Consider the following 20,723-nt stretch of genomic DNA (forward strand, 5'->3'; position numbering starts at 1 on the left):
GGAACCATCCACTTTCTTGAGAAGCCTCACCCAGGAAATGCATCTGTGAGGGTTGAACTGAAGATAAGGAGCAGGTTGGTAGCTGCACAAAGGTCGTGCTCTGAGTATACTGGTGAAAACTTCCACCTGGAAACGAGCCAGACAGCAATAATGATTGTACAGAAAATTAATCTCAGGACCTGGGAGACACCCGGAGAGTCTTCTTTTCAGGACTGGCTGAAAGAGTTAGCAAAAGTTGCTGAATGTGAAAAAAAAAATGTCATATAGGATGTGGAATAGTACAGAAAAATATTTCTATTGCAAGTGTGAGGTGAATAGATGAGTTTGGAGAATTGGTTTGGCTCCTTCTGTTAGAATTGTTTCTTTTTTCTTTCTCTTAATAAGAAAACCACTCTTACTCGGTTGTTTCTTGTTTCAGTGTGTGTGTGTGGAAATGGAACAATGGGAGAGTTTTGTGTTTGGAAATATGCTGTGTTTTTTCTAAATAAACAGTACTGATGTTTTCTTAACAGCTGATTCCAGTATTTGCGATCTCAATATATTGTAATTTGACCACTTTTAGCCAATAGAAGAATAAAGGATTTCATATTTCATTCCTGTCAGTGTGTTGAGGGCTTTGAAGCCTTCATGATGTGAAATATTTTGCAGAAAATGCAACTGATCAAAAATTCAAGGAGTTAAATAAATGTATGATGAGGGTTGTCTGACTCATGATCTTTTGAAAACCTACCTCTTTAGCCTGGTCTTTGATTATAATGTTTTATAACCATTATATATTACAGCCTATTTAATCTAAAGTATTTATTTGTGTTTTAAAATGTTTTCGTACCCTCTTATCTTTTATTTTAGTTTCTGTTTTTAATCTATTGTATCGGTTTTATCATTTTATTCCTTATATGAGTCTCAAATGGTTCACCTGTCTTATTATCGCTTTCTCAGCCATCTGTAAAGCACTTTGGATTACATTAACGCGTATGAAAGGTGCTACACAAATAACATTTGATTGAAAGTTTGATTATCTCAGTATTTTTAACTTCTGAGCATGACTCTGATAAAAAAAAAAAAAAAAAAAAAAAAAAAAAAGTGACATAAATCATTGATGTTATGCTGGGACCTCCTGAAAGTCTTAGACGACCTCAGGGGCACCCCAGACCCTACCTTGGGAACCACTGGTGATCTGCTGATCTATATGTTCCCTGTAGACGGGCGGGGTCGCGACAGACAGGTGGCGCTGGTTGACCGACACTGATGGGTCGGCCAGCCGGCAGGAGCAGAAGTTTGTTCTGCGCTGTGTGTTTTCACGCAGGCGCAGATCGTGCTGTTTGTCCAGTTTCGCTGGTTGACTTTTACCTGTGAGAGACTAGTTTCGGTTCGCCGGTGGGAATAAGAAACAATAACCTCCGAAGTCCGCTCCCGTCCAGAGGTGATAAGACCCCCCCCCCCCTCCTCACACACACACACACCTCCTCCCTTCTCCGGCTCCCGTTGCGGAGCGTCGGACGGGATTTCTCCTGGATTTGGAGTCGGTGCGCAACAGCGAGCGAGGCAGGAGGCAGGTGCACGGGAGAGGACAGGACAGGACGGGGGGAGCAGGAGGAGGAGGAGGGCTGCCTGCGTTTCCGTGACTGAGTCCTGCCGGATGACTGGAAATCAACTGGTTGGCGCCTCGGTGGTTCAATCCGTGTTAGTTTGATTAGTATGCGGCTGGAGTCCCCCCGCTGCTGCCGACATCCAGCCTGAGTGAGCGGCCGCCCTGAAGTCTCCGCCGTGCCTGCTGAGTGACTCCTCGCCCCGGGGAGGAGGAGGAGGAGGAGGCGGCGGCGGCAGAGGCAGGACCCGGGCTGCAGCGACTGCTGTGTGGAGCGGTCTTCACGGACAAAGCACGGACCTCCTCGCCTTGTGGATCGGGAAGATGATGGGCTTTCTGCGCCGGACGTTCAGCCGTCGCTCCCGGAGTCGCTTCCAGGCGAGGGACAGGGACGAGCGGGACGGTAAAGGGGGAGGAGGAGGAGGAGGAGGAGGAGGGGTGACCGGGAACCCCCTGCTCCTGGCCCATCAGCAGCAGGTCGTCCACGCTCCCGCCGTGGTCACCGGGGGGGCGTCGGTTCACATCCCTGCGGCCGGGACGGCGAGGACCACCATCACCTGCCGCGTCCTGCTGCTGGACGGCTCGGATGTCAACGTGGATCTGCCTGTGAGTGCGCTGAAGCCTGTCCGGTGTCCTGACGGCGGCTCTGTGTGTTTACACTGGCCGGCGGAGTGTGTAAACAGAGTACATGTTGCAGGTGCAGGTGGTAGCCAACACCAGTGTGTGTCAAAGTGTGGCCCGGGGACCCCGTGGGGACCATAAGGTTCCTGGTGGTCCCCTGCAAAGATGACAGGGATCCTGACTTTACTGTCATTTGTCCAGTTTAGTCTGGAGCCAGGGTTGTTTTCAGCCTACTCTCAACCTCTTGAATCCAAAATATGAGGAGAGACTGCAACACAGGACGGTGTGAGCACCGTATACTTAATTGTATTTTGTCCTGTTACACCTTTTCCCCGTTCATTTAGGAGACATGCAGTTAAAATTAGGGCTCAAACAATTATCCTGTCCCTTAATTGATTAATAGATTGACAGCAAAGTTTAATGCCAACTGGTTTCAGCATCTCAAATGTGAGGATTTGTTACTTTTCTCTGTCTTATATCGTGACAACTGAAAAACCTTGAGTTTTGGGCTTTTGGTCAAACAAAATGAGCAACTTGAAGATTTCATCAGGGATCTGGGACATTGTTTTTGAGATTTGATGGTATGAATAACTAACCAACAGATTAATCAGTAATTCAAATCACCAGTAGTTGCATCCTGAGCTTAAATCAACATGTATCTGAAATGGGTCTGTTTGGAGTTTGGCACAGATAAGTTTGCCTTTACCAAAGTTTCATAGCCTGTAGTATCATAGTGGCCTATATAGTATGAGTGTGTGTGCGTGAGTGTGTCTCTGGTCTGTGCAGTGAGAGGTGCAGCTCCAGATGGTGGTGTGATCAGCCAGTTCATCATATTACTTCCCCATACTGACTGTAGGGAAATCAACAGACCTAAAGCTGCCCCCGCTTGTTTGCTCTTTTACAGCATCTTTCTCTCACGTTCCTCTCTCTCTCTCTCTCTCCCTCAGCCTGTATCTGATCTCAAGCAATCTCCGCTCTCCCCCTGACTCTCCTTCCTAATCTTCTTTTGCACTCCCTCTGAGGCCTTCTCCCTTGCTCATCATCTTACTCTTTCACACTCTGCCTCCTCATCCTCCCTGTTCTTCTCCTTTTTCCCTCCTGTGCTCCACGTCTCTCTCTCTATTCCCCGACTCCCTGATCTGATTTATCAAATGTGGGGACTCTGTGTCACAGGCGAGTGCTACGAGTGTGCGAGGGGTAGGTGGGATGATGAGCGAGTATGTGGGCACTCGTGCGTAAGTGGCTCCTTGTAAGATGTTTTCATTTTGAAGGTTGTGTGTGTCACTGAAGCTGTTGCCTGCATGTGTCACCTCCGAGGTGCTCGGCCGGTGAATAGTGGGTTATCAGGGTAGAGAGTCTTTCTCTTGTCCTACAGGGAGATTATAATGCAAGGCTACTGAGGTATTACAGCTCCACCAACAAAATGACACATGGCTTGTCAAGCTGGCGGCTTAGTCACAGGTGTGTTGGAACAAGTTTGCTCATGTCCACTTGTTTTCCCACAGGCATCGGTACTGGCACCCTGAACAGAGCTGAAACTCGCCTATTAAAGCTTATTAGTCTGTCACTTCAGGCTGAATGCAGCCAAGACAAAAGGTAGAAGAGGTGCAGCGAAACATTCACTTCACTGTGTGTGACCATGTGAGGTCATTGCTGCTCGTGCATGTGCAGCCATGTGATGGAGGCTGTGATTTCAATCAGCCTCTCTAAACTACATGCGGCAGAACCAGCAAGAGCATTTTTCTGTCCCCAATCCCTTAATACCACTGATTTCCTCACACATTCATACACTCACCAGGAAGTTTAGACTGGTTATCAGGATCCAAAGTACAAGGCTGTCATCTTTCTGCGCACCCACTGTGTGCTACATGGGTGAGACGTGGGTTAGGTCTTCGTACGAGGCGATGACACACATCTGCTCGTGAGCTGTTCAGATAAAGTTTGGGAGTTGAGTTAAGTGCACTGGCTTGTGTTCTTGGTTGTGTGTGTTAATGACAAAGGCCTGAATAAGGGCCTTTCCCTCAGAGGCTTGTCCTTCTCTTTTTGACCCAGATGCACACACATGCACGCGCGCACACACACACACACACACACACACACACACACACACACACACACACACACACACACACAAACAGCCACTTTTACATCTACTAGAAGTTATTTTGCCCCTGTTAGAGACACCAGGTCTGCTCCTGAATCTGTGAGCCACCTCAATAGTGAAACTCATAATTCGGTTTTGAATTCATCCAGACAAGATAATGTTTGTGCAGCAGGAGAAATAAAGCAATAAACTCACCTGCAGCTCAGCTGAAAATAATTAACTTCTCGTTCTTTTGTTGCAGAGCAAATCCAAAGGCCAGGACCTTTTTGACCAGATCATGTATCACATAGATCTGGTTGAGACAGACTACTTTGGATTGCAGTTCATGGACACAGAACAAGTCTCAGTGAGTAACAAGTGCTTACTTCTATCACAGTAAAGCACAAGGTGATATAATTCACTCTCACCTTGTTATCCTTCTCTCTCTTTTAGCACTGGCTGGATATGTCCAAGCTTATAAAGAAGCAGATCCGAGGTAAGTCCCGGTGTTTTTCTTATTAGGCCTACTTGTGCAGGAAAGGTGCAGCGTGCATGTGGAGGCAGTTAAGTAGGGAGCAGGTGGCGCATTATCAGATGTTGACATGGCAATTAGTATGTGCATTAGAAGCCGTACCCTTGTTTGCTCTCCAACTCGTAATGGGAATAAATGACACGGCGTGTGTGTGTGTGTGTGTGTTTTGGGGGGTGTGGGGGTGGGGGGGCTGAAAAAAGTCTGTTGAAATGAAGCAAGAAAGAAATAGAGATTCATGGCCGTGGTGACAGTGATAGATGAACTGGATGAGAAGAATAGAATGGATGGATGAGAGAAAGATTTGATTTGATTAAATACATTTTCAGTTAATTAGAGCCCACCTCTCTCCACCGCTTTCTCTTCCTGCAGAGTCCTTATTCACACTTTTCCCTCTGTCTTCACCTCTTTCAGACGGGCCTGCTTACAGACTCTTCTTCAGAGTGAAATTTTACTCTTCAGAGCCAAACAACCTGCGTGAAGAATTTACGAGGTAAGAAATCGCGCATCCAAACCAAGCACACACGTATACACACACATGAACACACGCAGTTTTCTCTGGAGCCCAGTGTAGAGGTCCAAAGGGGATGTGAGGCTAATTACTTTGCTGCTGTGGGCAGATTCAAATCAAGGCCAAACGGACAGAGACTTGTTAAAGCAAATTATGTGTCAGTGTTGAGGAGAAGCCTGTGATACATCAATTGATTTATGGTCTCCTTCAGTGTAAGGCTCTCACTCTGTTTTTGTTTTTTTACACCTACAGGTATCTGTTTGTGCTGCAGCTTCGGCAAGACATTCTGTCTGGCAAGTAAGTTTCTTTGTCACTGTTAATGCGCACAAATGTCACATGCAGAAATTGAAAACATTGTGACGGATGTTTATTTACAGACATGTAAATACACGATACACAAACACACCTACACTCAGTATGGAGGTGTCTGAGCATATTATGAGCCCAAAACAAACAGTACCTGTCTGGACAAAAGAATCATGACAGTCCATCCTGTTGTTGTCGAGACATTTGGCACAAAACCTCAAGGTTGTGCTACAGGTAGAGGCGTTGGATCGCCAAAGTCAGTATGATTCATCGTCCGTAGACGTCTGTAGATGTCTGTGTAAAATTCATATCCATTCATCCAATAGTTGTTGGTCAACATGTCAGGTCATGTTACATAACCAATGTTTGTTTAAAATGATTCTCAAAAGTAAAAAAAAAGATGATAAACGGTGGACAATATGAAGTTCATTGAAATCTAAGAAGCAGCCCTTCTGTATTTACTGTGAAGGGAACTTTGACCTTGTAAGATGAAGATGCTCTGGCTGCCTGGTAGAGTATGACTGAATACATTTGAAAGAAGCTCTGAAAAGTCTAAGCTACCAGTGAGTACTGACATTGTTTTGTGAATACATAAATACACAAGTCTGTAGTGCATTAATAGCAAAGACAGTTAAAGCATTAAGTTAATGAAAAGTGCAGAATGAATGCATGGCTTTTTATTCCCAAACTGTAACCTTAAATTCTCATGTATATAAATGAACCCACCTTAATTGAAACAAAGGAGAACCTTCACCTTGAATTATGTTTCTCTCCTCACGAGCACAAAACAGCTCCCTGTAAGTCATTTTCTGGTAATTCCCTCTCATTTGTGAGCACATCTGGATCTCGCAAGTAGCATTAAAACTGATATACACACACCCACCCGTGCAGGCGTACACACAGGTCACCTACACTAGAGTTTGGGGGACTTCTGTGCAGTGGAGTCTGCTTCTTCGGCACAAACAAAAACCTGTGTGCACAAGCACACACTCAGACAGTGTGTTACCCCTCTCTCTCTCCTCCTGGCTCTATCTGGGCCACAGATCCCCAGAGTCCAGCTCTATTATAAAGCTCAAGATCAGGAACAGCAGAGTGCTGCCTATTTTAGGAAAAGGGTTGCTCCTCTCCTCCTTGACACACACACACACACACACACACACACACACACACACACACACACACACACACACACGCACACACACACACACATACACACACACACACACACACACATACACACACACACACACACACACACACACACACACACACGCACGCACACACACACACACACACACACACACACACACACACACACACGCACACACACACACACATACACACACACACACACACACACACACCATGCAGGTCATTCAGACACTATTACATCTTTCTAACGCATGATAACATGTACACATCACTCCATGGATAGGACAGTGTGCTTGATTTGGTAAGTGTGTGTAAATGCACTCACACAGAAGACAGCTCATCATCTGTGTCTCTTTTTATCACTCTTCAGACTGAAATGTCCGTATGATGTCTCAGTAGAGCTCGCTGCTTATTGTTTACAAAGTAAGTAGACTTCACTTACTCGTTTATATTATTCTATGCAATATATTAATTCATATTTACAGTTATAGTCAGAGATTTGTTAACAATCCCTCCTCTCACAAGACCACACTCATAGTGTTACATATTTAGCCCAGTAACTACAGATAATTCATATCACTACCTGTTTTCCCAAAGCATATCCAAAGCTTTTACGTTAATTATGTTAGATTTTAGTTTTCAGGAAGTAATTGGTTTCTATGCATTTCATTTTGATATGAAAATCTTCCAGATTTTGAAATTTGAAACCTTTATTTACTGCCCTGCTGGTGCGACATACTTTCCCACTAATCTCCAAGATTTGAGAGACAGCAACCCAAAATTAAGACATTTATATATCATTTAAATGTCAAATCGAACCCAGAAGATAAAAGATAAGCAAAAATGAATAGTGTGAAAAGTACAGTATGAGTTTGGTGGTTCCTTGCATGAGAAAGGTTGCCTTTCTGTGACTTATGATCATTAAATCACATTAAATGCACTAATAAGGACATTTTTTCAAAACAGTCACTGTTTTGAAGTAAAATCAATTAAATATTCAGAGCAGATTAGTGACGTCAAACATGTCTTCAGTCTACTTTAGATGTTCATATACTGTGGTGTAGCTGTTTGAAGGTGCAGGAATTTGCTGCTTTAAAGCAAGACTTTGTTCCCACTGCACAGCCACTGTGGCCACAAGTGACAACTGTTGAATAATGGTAAATGGTAAAACATATTGTAATAGTGGCACAAGTAGAGAAGAGCTTTATAGACCTGCACGTTGAAGGCTTTATAAGTTCGACAGCATGTTCTGTGCAGCATCTGTATTCCTGAATGTCTGAATGTGTCTATACTTGATATATTTTTGTGTGTATCCTCCTTCAGGTGAGCTGGGAGACTGTGATCCGTTAGATCACTCTCCTGAGCTGGTGTCTGAGTTTCGTTTCACTCCCAAACAGAGCGAGGCCATGGAGGCGGACATCTTCAGCAGGTGGCTGGAGCTCAGGTGAGACATAACATGTCCTCACGTGCATCTTGACTAGCTGCAACGATACCTCTGCTGTTACTTACTGGTTCGACCTGAGCAGGTTTCTCTCCTCCCTGGGGAAAAAGACGAGGACGGAGCAGAAAAGGAAGTCTGTCTGCTGTTGTCTTTCAGTGCCAGTGTTTCCACCAATGATGATGTCTAAATTTCACTGTCCCTCCGTTCTCTCCTCCTCTGCCTTGGCCTCGCTCTCACTGGTCTGTGTGAAGGATTAAAGGATTAATCCCTGGAGGGTCTTGATTGATTCCAGGCAGTATTTAACCCAGCCGCGCTCTGATTGCTCCCATCTCGGATTAGATTACATACACATATGCTGCGCTCTACAGAGCCACACAAGGACGAACCCCATACTGAGTTCACAGTCATTCTTCCACAAAAAAACAAGACATAGTCAATTTAACAGCCAGATAGTTACTCACTGTTTCCCTCAGAGCTAACACCAATCACCATTGGAGCGCTGTTGTTAGTTTCCTTTTTCAGGTCGAGCTGTGAGTGATATTTTTACTGTGAACAGTCAACATGGTGTCTTGTTTTAAATCTTCAGGGGAAAGAGTCCGTCTCAAGCAGAGATTTCTTTTCTCAACAAATGCAAGTGGCTGGAACTTTATGGAGTAGATATGCACTTTGTCAAGGTGCGTGAGTGTGTCTTACTGTCACAAATATCACTTAACATGTATCAGCACATTACACGAGAACTAAAGGTGTGTGTCTGTTTTGTCTTCAGGGCAGAGATGGAGGAGAATATGCACTAGGTCTCACTCCTACTGGTATTTTAGTGTTTGAAGGCTCCAACAAAATCGGCCTCTTCTTTTGGTAAGTACATCAAACATATCTCATCTTGTGATTCCCAAAGTGGGCTGACTTAAGGACAGGAGATTTCCAATTTTCTGTACACTTAAGTAAAAAGAAAGGAAACTGTTTCATTAACCACATTATTATGTTACATTTTCAAACTCATCACACACAATGATAAAAAATAACCAATAAACCTAAGAATTTTATTAATAAAAAAAAAAAAAGAAATGTTGCAGCTAATAACATGACAGCGTGACACAGTTAGTGGCTGGTAGTTAGTGTTAATATTGTTTTTGCGTAAATGAGTTACAGCTGAAATGATTAGTCAATTAACCAATAATCACAAATATAATCAGAAACTATTTTGATAATTGATACATTTCTTTTGCCTTTTTTAAAGCAAAAATAGTTATGATATCTGCCTTGAACCTGTCAAACTGAAAAACCGCTGCTGCTTCTGTTTGTTTTAAGTCATAATCACTTTGTACTCTTTTTTTTTTTTACATTTCATAGATTAAATTATGTATAATTATATTCTGTAATAATTGTTTGTTTCAGCCTTAATATAAATAAGTTCAATATCTATGTGTAAAGCAACATAGCCTAAAACAGCCGGTGTTTTGTTTTGTTTTTTTGTCTGTTTTTGTTTTTTTTATGGTGATTCACTGATGTTAGTTCATATATGTGTACCTGTATGTTTGTTGGAGGCAGACATGATGGTGGGGTACCATGAAAAACGTATGCACTTTCGATGGGCACAGCTCTAATCATCCCAACTTCTTAAAAACACACTCACGCTTAAGTCCTTGGTCTTCTTGTCTGTTTGTGTGTCTCTGTGTGATATCTAGGCCCAAAATCACTCGGCTGGACTTTAAAAAGAGTCGACTCACACTGGTTGTGGTGGAGGACGATGATCAGGTTTGTATCCTGCCACCAACAAACATACAAACATCCCCAGGCACTCAGCTGAAAGGCCACTAACAGTGTTTGTTTGGTTTTTGTTTCTGTTGTTTTCCTGACCGTGCAGGGTCGGGAGCAGGAGCATACGTTTGTGTTCCAGCTGGCCAGTGCCAAGAGCTGCAAACACCTGTGGAAGTGTGCCGTGGAGAGCCACGCCTTCTTCAGGCTAAGACAACCAGCCACAGGCAAAACCAGCCGCAGCGACTTCACGCGACTCGGGTCCCGCTTCAGATTCAGGTAGAGCACGGCGGCCAGCTCCTCACCAACTGAACAATACTTCGCTGACTGCTGATAACTCAACTGAAAAAGGATAATACAAGTTGGCTCGCTCAGGGAGTTGTGGCCAGCACTTGTGCCAGCATATGGGGAATAGTGTGTCACATAAAACAGAGCCTTTGTATCTATGGTTACAGTGTATCTATGGTTACATGGATCAGTTCCTATGGCGACCAAGATATTCCCTTCATATTGTTTGTTTTCTTCTGACTATTATCAGAGATGGTCAAAGCTAATTCTCACACTTGAAGGGCACTTCCTGTCATTTGTTGGAGCAGCTGAGCAAAACAGTGAGTTAGAGAGAGTGGATAAACTCTCAAGTTACAGGTGGCAAAAGCAGAAGAAGTAAAAAACAGGAAGACTTGTACAATAGCTAAAAAACAATAGCTAAAAAGTAAGAAATTTAAAGACTCAAAATAGTTTTTCCTGATGGTGGCACAATAATATCTGTTTACATATTAAAACCTTCAAAGTGTATATTTCTTCACATCCTTAAACTGAGAATGAATTATTTTAGCTTTAATTCCCTGGCAGAGAAATCTAAACAATCAACCCTGTAACTGCAGTCAGCCTGCAGCGTGCTCACTGTGTAGTGATAACTTCTATACTTTTTACATTCTTCTGTGTTTTTGTGTCAGTGGTAAAACAGAATATCAGGCCACACACGGAGGCAGACTGAGGAGAGCCAGCACGTTTGAGAGAAGGCCGAGCAAGCGATACCCCTCCCGCACACAGTCGCTGGGCAAAGGTGGGGTCTTATCAGCACATATAAAATGTTGATGACTAACAGCACATGTTTTGTCCTTTTCGTGCTCGCGCATGTTATCATAAAGGTCACATACTGTTTTAATTCAGTATATTTTAGATAACTTACATTTGCCAAGTCACGATCTTTCTTTCATCAAAAGTGTACCGTAATCTTTAGTCCTCTATAATTCCCACCGTCTGTCAGCTGCAGTCGCCTCACAGGCATACATACATAAATGATCAAGTGCAGACTGTATTTACTCTTAGACTGTCAGTGTTGATGTCCAAACAGCTTTTATTTAGTCGATATCCAAACAGCCGTTCAGCCCTGGAATACAAAAGTGTATAAAGATTGAAGTGAGGGCAACGAGTCCAGGCTGGAAATTCATTTATTTACACTTCATAACCCCGGTTACAAAATACAAATAAATAAAGTTAAGTGACAAACTTACAGTGCTGTTTTCCATTTATCTACTTTCTGTGCTAACTGATGTTGTGTCTCCCTGTCAGTTTCAATTTCTCCAGCCAAGCCCCCACATATCAGGTAAAACAACACACACAAAAACACCCATGAATATATGTAATATTCACATGCTCATTCATGTCACCGTACTTGTGAGGACATTCCATCTATTTCATTCATTCCTTATCCCCTAACCTTGACCTTAATCCACATAACAGCTTGGATAATCTTAACACTAACACTAAAATAGCCCTTTGTAAAAGAGAAGTAAAACGCCCTCACTTTGTAGCTTTTTCCACCACCACTTCAGAAACAAATTAAGGTTTTCAGTTAGTTTGTTAATCTGCTATCAGTGATTGTTGTCATTCTTTTTCCAGCTCTCACGCCAGCCCTGATCCCAGCCTACATCCAGTGAGTGACCTCACATAACCCACTTTCATGCAAACGCACACACACATGCAGCAGCCACTGATCTGGCTTCGCCCTTGTGACAACATTTAATTTCAGCATCTCCTCAATCCCTCTCTTCTCCTCTCCTCCCCTCCAGTACCAGCACAACATTCCTATTGGTCACGAGCCGTGGCACACGCCCCACCCAGCTCTCACACCTCCAGTTTACCTGCAGCCCTCCGGACACACGCCACCACACAGGTAAGACGACTGACCACACACACAGGGGAGAGAAGAGATACTCGAGGACGTGATTGTGAAATTGCTACAGGATGATCTTAGGGGTCCTTGTTCAGAAATTGACAGGAGGGAAGGTCTCTATTTTTAGACAGTCACTCATCTCATGGTCTCTGTTTGGTAGTCCACATTATCTGTGTTTCATCACACTCCATTGTCACTCATACACCTCATGAGCCTGTTTGTCTGTCTGTGTTTCTTGTCTACCCCCATGTTCGTGTGTGTGTGATGTCCATCTCCTTGTCATGTTCAGGCCTTCTGTTGAGGCTCCGAGTCCCGTGTCCAGTCATCCTCCCATCCCAGAGCGAAGCAGCAGCACCTTTCGGGGATCCATGAGTGTGGTTTACAGGGACAAAGTCATGACCGCACTTTGACCTCTGTTTGTTCTGGGAATCTGTTCCAAACTCAGACTCTTTATGCTAAAGCTGACACAGACCGGTGCCCCAAAGAGAGAAGCTCTGTTGATGGACTCAACAGAAAAAAAGTTGTCTCCATCCATTTGTGACATTCTTTCCTTCTTAAAATAAGGACAAAAGACCTTATCACATAGACCAGAGCTTGGTTTTCAAACTGTGAGGCAAAGGGTGAGACATGAGCCAGAGATACTGCGTGATGTGAAAGGGACAAGTGTGTGCATGCTGCTGTTCAGAAATCAACGGGAAGTTATTTATTGTAATTTGGGCCACTTGTGAACATGCAGCAGTGGCTGTGATGCACAGCTCTGGGAGGCAGTTAAGGTACTTTAAAAACCCAATTCCTGCAATTTGCACCAAAAGTCATACTCCTTCTCAGGGTCATGACTCAACAGACATAATACACTAACATTTTTCTGAGGATATGATTATCTTTGATTTCCAATGCGAATAGAACATCTATAAATTCGCAAAGAAATTGAAGAAAAAAATATGCTCCTTTTAATGCCAGAACTTGCCTGAGAAAGTTTTAAGTTTTCTTTAGTATCAAAGTAATCTAGTGATAGCTATATGTACATTTATGGGCACATTGCAAGCATGATCTTCAAATTGCTAATTCGGCATTATTTAATGGTGCCAGTTTGCCAAAATGTAAACAAATATAGACTAAAAAAAAACTATGCTCATGATGTAGCCAACAGCTAACTCACTAAGTATGCAAATTTTCCAAAACTTAGAGTGTAATCCCCCAAGTTGTCTACAATCTTTTTTGGCTCGATTTATTATGGCTCATTTTATTATGGCTCAATATGTCTCAACAAGGTTTTTATATCTCTCAAACACTGACACTCTCCTCTATCCATTCACAGACAGCTACACCACTCAGCCACAACATTAAAACTAGTAACTGATTTTAATGCTGTGGCCGGTCGATGTCGTACTTTTAAAACTTCTCAAATAGACTAAAAGACAACACTGGGACACAAATAAGATAAATGAGGTTTAATAGCTTTGTGCCTTTGTTTGCTTGTGAACATTTTCATGTAATTGTGATTTGTATTTCATTTGCTCAATATGTTTACTGCAAGATATCAAATCTGCCAGGAAGATTAAAGTTATCCTCATGCCTTAGAAATCTTATGACAGCTAATTTATCCAAATCACTTTCGGTAGAGTGGGATCAAGTGATATGAGTGATTAGGTAACTCTCAACAGGTGAAAGGGGGTGTCCAGTTAGCACATACTGTATGCTGGTTTAGGGATTAAGCTGCTTTATGTATAGTATGTAGATCAGTGTGAAATAGAAGCCTGCATATGCTGTGTTATGTTGTCAGGGTTGCTGAATAAACTTAATGTTAATTTTATATCAGGTTATGGATTAACTAAATCAGCCAACTGTTTACAAAAATGTGGCCAAGGTTTTGCTGTTATACTGTGTTGCCTTTTATCCTGTGATGTTTACTCGAATCACATGATGCCTTTAGGGATGACTCTTCATTGGTTTTCAAATAAACAAAATGTTTATAATTGCAAAAAAAATCCAAAATGTGCAAAGATCTGTTCTTTAATGTTTTATAGTTTAAGCCCAGCATCTATAGTGGGATGATTTCTGTTGATGAAGACTTAAAGACTTGAGTCATGAAGTGGAATGATTAGAAGTTAGATATTAATGATTTATTTGAACTATTATAGTTGGTAGAAAAATGGCATTTTGCTAGGAGGGGGTTTGTTTTGACTGGCCTGCATGTCATCTTTAGTTTCCCTCTGAGTGGTCCCACTTCAGACCATCAGTTCAGCGTTGAGGAGAATGAGACTTCGTATTCTGGAAAGATCCATCACCATCACCGACGCCACACACACAGCCACGACACGCTCTGTCACACACACACCAAGAACAGTGAGTACTCTCAGCCTGAAGACGAGCTGTCCAAACAGTGTCTGTCTGCAAATCTGTCATATGTCTAGATTGTACGCTAATGCTCTTTCCATGTTCAGGGCTGCATATTGGTCAGCAGCACCCTGAGTCTTGTTTAAGGGTCAGCTCCTCCAAGTCACAAACACGCCACAGTTTCCCACTGGAAGGACAGAGTCACATTTTTTAAAGTCTGTCTTAAAACAACAGTCATGTGCCCAATATAACACTGCAACAGGTTTTGCTTGCTGTTATTATCGCTCCTGTTCAAAGTGGCCATTAAAAGATCCCTCCCCAGTGCAACACCAGTGTAAGTGATGGGTGGATAAAATGCACATATAGTGGTTTTAATGGTCAGTATGAACAGGGGAAATGATAACAGCAAAAATGTGAATCCAGTTAATCCTGTATCCTTTGGTGGCATCTAGCCGTGTAGATGGTTTTGGTTCTCTTTTATACGACAGTATGAAATATCCACCGCTTTGACTTCTGACATTAATTCAATTCAGTAGAGATGGATGTAATAATGTAATGATGATTCACAGACATCAGTGTGGACAGTGTTCAAAGTAGAAAAGTAGCTCTGTGTATTACTCATCTGGGAAAATGTGTCTGCATAATAATGTTGCTGTTGAGTTTTTCCATTCATTGTACTGAGGTGGTGGTAGATACAGTATGGCTAGATACCACAAGAGTACAGTGGGAAAATAAGTTTTTGTGATCTGAGTGAACTGTCCCTTTTTCTTTCTTTCTTTCTTTCTTTCTTTCAAGGTGGATGTAAAACATAAAGCATAAATATCTAAATAACACAATGAGTCTAAAGAAAACAAAGTTACCTATAAAATATCCTGTCTGTAAAATGACAAATCCAGCCTATGGTGCATTTTCTCATGAAACATTGTGTGTATTAGAACGTCGAGCTCCTCCCTGCCCAGCGGATGAGTTGGACATCTCTCAGTCTCTGCTCAAGGCTCTGGAGTCAGACAGTGATTCTCCTCCCTGGCCCTCATTGCACGTCAACATGGACAACAAGGTCAAACACATTTCCAACACACTGTTACATAAAGAGGTGTTACCCAGGTCTTCTTACTGTTCTCCTGGTTGCCCCTGGCAGGGAGAGGAAAAGCAGCTGTCTGAAAAGTCTCTGCACCCTCCTGCCTCCCCAGCGATGCTCCCTGACCACCTTAAATGTAACATCCTCAAAGCCCAGATGGAGGCAGCTTTCAGGGTGAGTTGATGGAGCCCTGTGTACTTTTCTGGGCATCTAACAGCAATGCAGGCTAGAGACTGACTATTTTCATCCTTCTCTCCTCCAATATGAAGAAGGAAGCTCCAACAACGCCCAGAGGAAAGAACTCAAATGAGACCCTCAATGACAGGCCAGTGGTCTCACACTGCCTTCAAGTGCTTACATATGTTTCTACACATTTGTAGTTAAGACTAACTCTCCATGTAATAACTGGGCTTCAGGTACCAGAGCTCGTCCCAAGACTCAGCTGCATCCAGTCTGACTGCAGACAAGACGCCCCACCGGCAAGACCGCAACCCAACGCCAGAGAGACTGCAACCCAAAGCCAACCCAAGTACCAACCGCAGAAAACGACTGGTCAGACAGTTCAGCTTGTGAGTACAGATCACCTTTGATTACTGCTGAAGGGACATAGCTCCCAAGCAACACTTAAGCCTCTGTGAGTAGGAAATTGCGCTCTTGAAACGAAGGCTCCACAGAGTACTTGAAGCAAAAGCAATGCTATCTCCGCTCTTTGAAAATGTAAGTCATTCAGTCTCTCAATTTATTTTGCTCGTTAGTAACCATGAAGATGAAGATAATCTCCCAGAGGCACTTGCAGCAATCTCCTCCCAGAGTACAGGGAAGTCAGGCTCTATCAGCTCATTGGACAAACAGATACAGCCCTCCATATACCCACAGGTAATACACACACACACACATACATTTGTTTAGTGCATTACACTCCACTTATGGGTGGGATTAATTCAGTCTCTCGGCATTATCTGTAAGTAAACAGATATGTCTTTTTGTGTCTATATACTGATGTTTATTTCAGGTGGATAATATGCCAGCACTGGAGCTGGGTAGTCCATGCTGTCCCTCTCCTTCACCTTCCCCGCATTTGTCCCCTTCTTACTACCGTAGCTCCATCCCTCACCTGGCCCCTTACCTTGCTGCCCATAATGACAGGTAACACATATCTATTCTGCTCTTTGGGACATGTTTATACAGTGGCAGAAAGAAACTATGTACATTTCCACTTGCATTTGCATTTTATGCTCCTTTATACTTCTACTTCAGTGCATTCACTGCAAATGGAAATGTTATACTTATTACTCGACTACATTTATGAGACAGTTGTAGTTACTTTTCAGATGAAGATTTTACCAGTTCAACCTCCAATGATCTCACAAAAACTATTTGAAAAATGTATAGTAAGTCCTGAAGGCTTAGTGGGGAAGATATACCATCTCCCTGTAAAATTCCTGGTTTGATCGCCATGTCTTAAATCTACTGCGGATGTTCAATAAGGACAAAAAATAGGCCTATTCTCTAAAAATAGAAGAAATCACTGTATACAATCCTTAGTCTAGGAGAAGAGGAAAGATCTTGGAGACCTTACAATAGTAGCACTCTTGGTCTGGGCATTTGTTTCGAAATGTATAGTTTGTTTCATCATTTTAGATTTAGTGTTTTAGAAACTCATACCAGTTTCTTCATCTTGACTTGATATTGTTTATAAAATTCATATATAAGTCCTGCCTTACCAAGCCAAAGTGAAGTTACTACAAAACTGAGTAAAGACCAAAATCTGACTGTCTAACATCTATTTTACCATATACAAATTATTATGCCATAGAAATGTGTAATAATTTTGGGCAGAAAAAACAATACTTAATTTGTTAGAACTAGAGAACAGAGGTAAAAGCCAAACTTACGCTAACACTCCAGCTAGTGGCTATGGCTAACTGGTGAGATAGCGTACCTACTTATTCCTGTTTCTTGTGACTTAAAAATCAGTTTTGATGCTTCAACATTTTAGTAACTAAGTTAGTTATAATCTAAATAAGACAGTGGCTAAAAAGAAGAATTTGAAACAAGATTTACTGGTCCTGCTAAAACCTAATAGCCTAGCTTAGCAAGAAGAAACAAGAACGTAATTTGTTTGTAGATGTGTTTTCCCTGAAGCATTTAGCTAGTACAAATGTAAATTGCAGTCTCTAAATGTTTATTAAGGTTTTATGTAACATCTGTGACAATGATTTATAACCAGTCTAAAAAAGGTACAAGTAAGGTTTTACAATTTATAATCCGTTAGTCAGTTTGGCTTTATATTTTACCTTTTTACTCAACTTCAGTCTTTAGTTAATGTTTACCCTTTCTTACCCTATTGTTTGTATCATAGCTTTTGTTGTAAAACTGCTTTTATGCTGGCATCTTGACCCAGTCTCCCTTGAAAAATGCATTTCATTCCCAGTGAGACCACGACCAGGTTACATAAAGGAAGCTGAATTTTTCAAACTTGTTATAACGATAAGTTTGCATGCTTGTGTGTTTCTGTAGCGGAGAGGAAACAAGGTTGGACAGAGAGAAGATACTCAGAGCCCTCCTGATGACGGAGCTCTGAGACCTTGACCCTTGACCCCTGTGACGGATAAAAACAAGTGTTAACTGGAAGTGTACAAAGAAGCCCCAAAGTCGTTGGCTGCAATCAACATTTGTATATTTGCATAATACATTCAGCAGTTAAAAATATATATTTGCATAAAGGCAATTGTTATATTTGCTTAAATGTTATTTTAGAAGGATTGTTCTTTATATTCATCAAACTGAAACTGTTTAAGCTATAAGTGAGATAGAATCAAATGGACTCACTAGTTAACTGACTGACTCACACACACACACACACACAATACAGACAAGCTACAGATATGATTGGTGCTGCCTGCATGATAACTATATCACAAGATGAAATGTTTATCTGATTTGCTTTGAGGTTATGTTTAGGTTTTCCATGATTTCATCATCACTGTGTCCACATTGATGCCTAAACTGTTTCAGACAGCGACTGTTGAAACATCGAGCTCTACACTTTATAAAAGCACTGCTGAAGTGAAAAGTCTCTTCACTTTCAAACCAGTTTGTTCAAAATGTAAATAGACATTGTAATAAATATGCTGATATTGTAACAGGAGGCACTGTAAATGCTTACTTCCTTATTGTATTTATTCTTATGTCGGACATCCACTTTGACATGCCAAAACATGTGCAGCAGTTAGGGTCGAGGGAACCTCCTGAACAGAGTGAAAGTGAATTGTGAGTAGGTGTGGAGGATGTTGAGACTGGATTGTACTGCGATTGTGAAGCTGCAGCCTCAATCTGTCCACTAGAAGGAGACAGCCACTGCTCCTGTAGCGGCTGATGACACTGGTCCTGTGTTCCAGGTTGTCATGAGGAACAGATCATGGATCACTTTGTGTTATGTTTTTTTTTTTTTGTTGTTGTTTTTTTTTTTTTACATCAAGTTTGTGTTTTCATTACAGGTCAAGTGCAAAATTGTTTTTGAAAGTCATGTTCCTGAAAATTTGGTATTAGTAAGCATAACCTGCTGCGCAGCAACTTTTCAGCCTTCCTTTTATCACAACCACGTCTGAGGCAGCATATAATCTGCTCCAGTACTGTATGTGTTGAGTTGTTCCTACCCTCAGTTGGATGTTAATAAAAACCACATCATCAGTTTGACAGTTTTGTAGCAGCATCTTTAGTGTCTCCACTGACATGGGAATGTGGATCTGCCTCGCCCTGCATGCCTATTTGTTCAGAGTGTACGCAGGCCTAACCCACCCAGTGAGGGAATGTTGTTATAAAGAATATAACCAATTTATCTGCCTCTTCACACCTGTTAGGTACAGTACAATGAGTCAGCCTGTAATTGCACCTCTACTTTGTCCTTCAGTGAACCACTAAGCACTAGATAATTCATCTTCAAGTCACAGTGCCGCAGCAGACAGGCTCTGGTATTAGCAAAACAATGTGCTGCAAACGCGTTTATATCTGAACAAATTAATGTGGATTTAACAGAAATACATACATGAGCAAGACAGTAAATAAGAAAGCACAATCACATCCTGCTGTAAGTGTTTGTATGTAACAAAGGATTGTCATCATTAACATCATCCTCCCTAATTTCTTAAACCTGATTTCAGGCTTAAATGTTAATGGAACAATAATCTTCATTACACTGACCAAATCACATATGAGGAGTAGAATAAACAATTACCAAAATGATGGTAAACATCATAAGTGGTGCATCTTTTTTCCCTATTTTTGAACCTAAAGCTACTAAATTAACATTTATAACCAGTCACTGGTTAAGTGACTGGTTATAAAGCTCTGCTGCTGCTGATTTGTATTATGTTATTTAACAGCTAACAGTATTTGATACCTTTAACTACACTGTGTTCTGCTGTAACTCAGCATAAAGCAAAGGCAAGAGTGAAAAAAATGGTGCACACTTTTAGAGAGACAGTGTTGAACTCGACTACACTTTCTTTAGCAAAAAGAAGGAATACATAACCTTCCCCTCTTTCTGTCCAAACCTCCCCCAAAGCCCCTAATATCCTTTGGATTATACTTTATCAAAGAGGCAATTATTTTCTTGTACTCTGATTCTCAAAATCTCTAACAAACTCACTCCAATTCTTTAGTGCAAAATTTCATTTTAGACAAAACAAATGCTTTCAACTAGGCTAAAACGGTTGCACCTATCCCAGGATTAGCACTTCACATACAAATATTTTTTTTGAAACAAGAACATAACATTGAGATTATGAAACAATAACAATTCAGACGGCTTTTTTCTCTTACTCTGCCAACAAAATGAAAAGTTAAGGACGAAAAAAGTATTTTGGGCTTTGTTGCACGGATACTAATGGTGTTGCTATGCTGGTTTAGACTGTGTTTTTTTGAGTAGGAGAATGAGTGAGTGTGTTTAAAAGGGATCAAGTTGGGTGGGGTGCACAAGATTGTATTACACAATGCCAAATCTGCCCTGAGGGGGTCTGACATGGTTTTGTCTGCCTTCCCTCTCTCTCTCACCCCTTCCTGCACTTTCTTTGCTCCACTTTTCCACCCTTTGAAAAAAAAGTCTGAAGTCTCACATGTGTTTAGTGTGTCTGAGTGACAA

General features: G+C 41.8%; 1 protein-coding gene across 2 annotated transcripts; it reads left to right on the forward strand.

Moving 5' to 3' along the window:
- Window positions 1-1,068: 1,068 nt before the first annotated feature.
- epb41l4b (erythrocyte membrane protein band 4.1 like 4B) lies at window positions 1,069-20,335 on the forward strand. 2 transcript variants are annotated; one of them, XM_071469160.1, is made up of 23 exons: window positions 1,069-2,194; window positions 4,555-4,659; window positions 4,746-4,788; window positions 5,236-5,314; window positions 5,585-5,629; window positions 7,161-7,213; window positions 8,114-8,234; window positions 8,818-8,905; window positions 8,998-9,086; window positions 9,917-9,986; window positions 10,096-10,265; window positions 10,943-11,052; window positions 11,562-11,595; window positions 11,892-11,925; window positions 12,062-12,165; window positions 14,372-14,511; window positions 15,438-15,559; window positions 15,641-15,754; window positions 15,850-15,905; window positions 15,997-16,149; window positions 16,336-16,456; window positions 16,593-16,726; window positions 18,101-20,334. In XM_071469160.1, the coding sequence occupies exons 1-23, from the start codon at window positions 1,913-1,915 to the stop codon at window positions 18,162-18,164; spliced, it is 2,331 nt and encodes a 776-aa protein (XP_071325261.1). In that variant the 5' UTR covers window positions 1,069-1,912; the 3' UTR covers window positions 18,165-20,334. The 2 variants fall into 2 exon arrangements, with proteins under 2 accessions (XP_071325261.1, XP_071325262.1); XM_071469161.1 differs by having other exon boundaries at window positions 1,071-1,423; window positions 18,101-20,335.
- Window positions 20,336-20,723: the final 388 nt, after the last annotated feature.

The sequence above is a fragment of the Trachinotus anak genome, unplaced genomic scaffold, assembly GCF_046630095.1.
Source record: "Trachinotus anak isolate AG129_WGS33_773 ecotype Australia unplaced genomic scaffold, CSIRO_AGI_Tana_v1 ptg000032l, whole genome shotgun sequence".
Taxonomy (NCBI): Eukaryota; Metazoa; Chordata; class Actinopteri; order Carangiformes; family Carangidae; genus Trachinotus; species Trachinotus anak.

Coding starts and splice junctions, on each gene's coding strand:
- epb41l4b (XM_071469160.1), top strand. CDS start 1,913: ATGATGGGCTTTCTGCGCCGGACGTTCAGCCGTCGCTCCCGGAGTCGC. Junction 9,987..10,095: donor TGGTGGAGGACGATGATCAG/GTTTGTATCCTG, acceptor CTGACCGTGCAG/GGTCGGGAGCAGGAGCATAC. Junction 11,596..11,891: donor GCCAAGCCCCCACATATCAG/GTAAAACAACAC, acceptor TTCTTTTTCCAG/CTCTCACGCCAGCCCTGATC.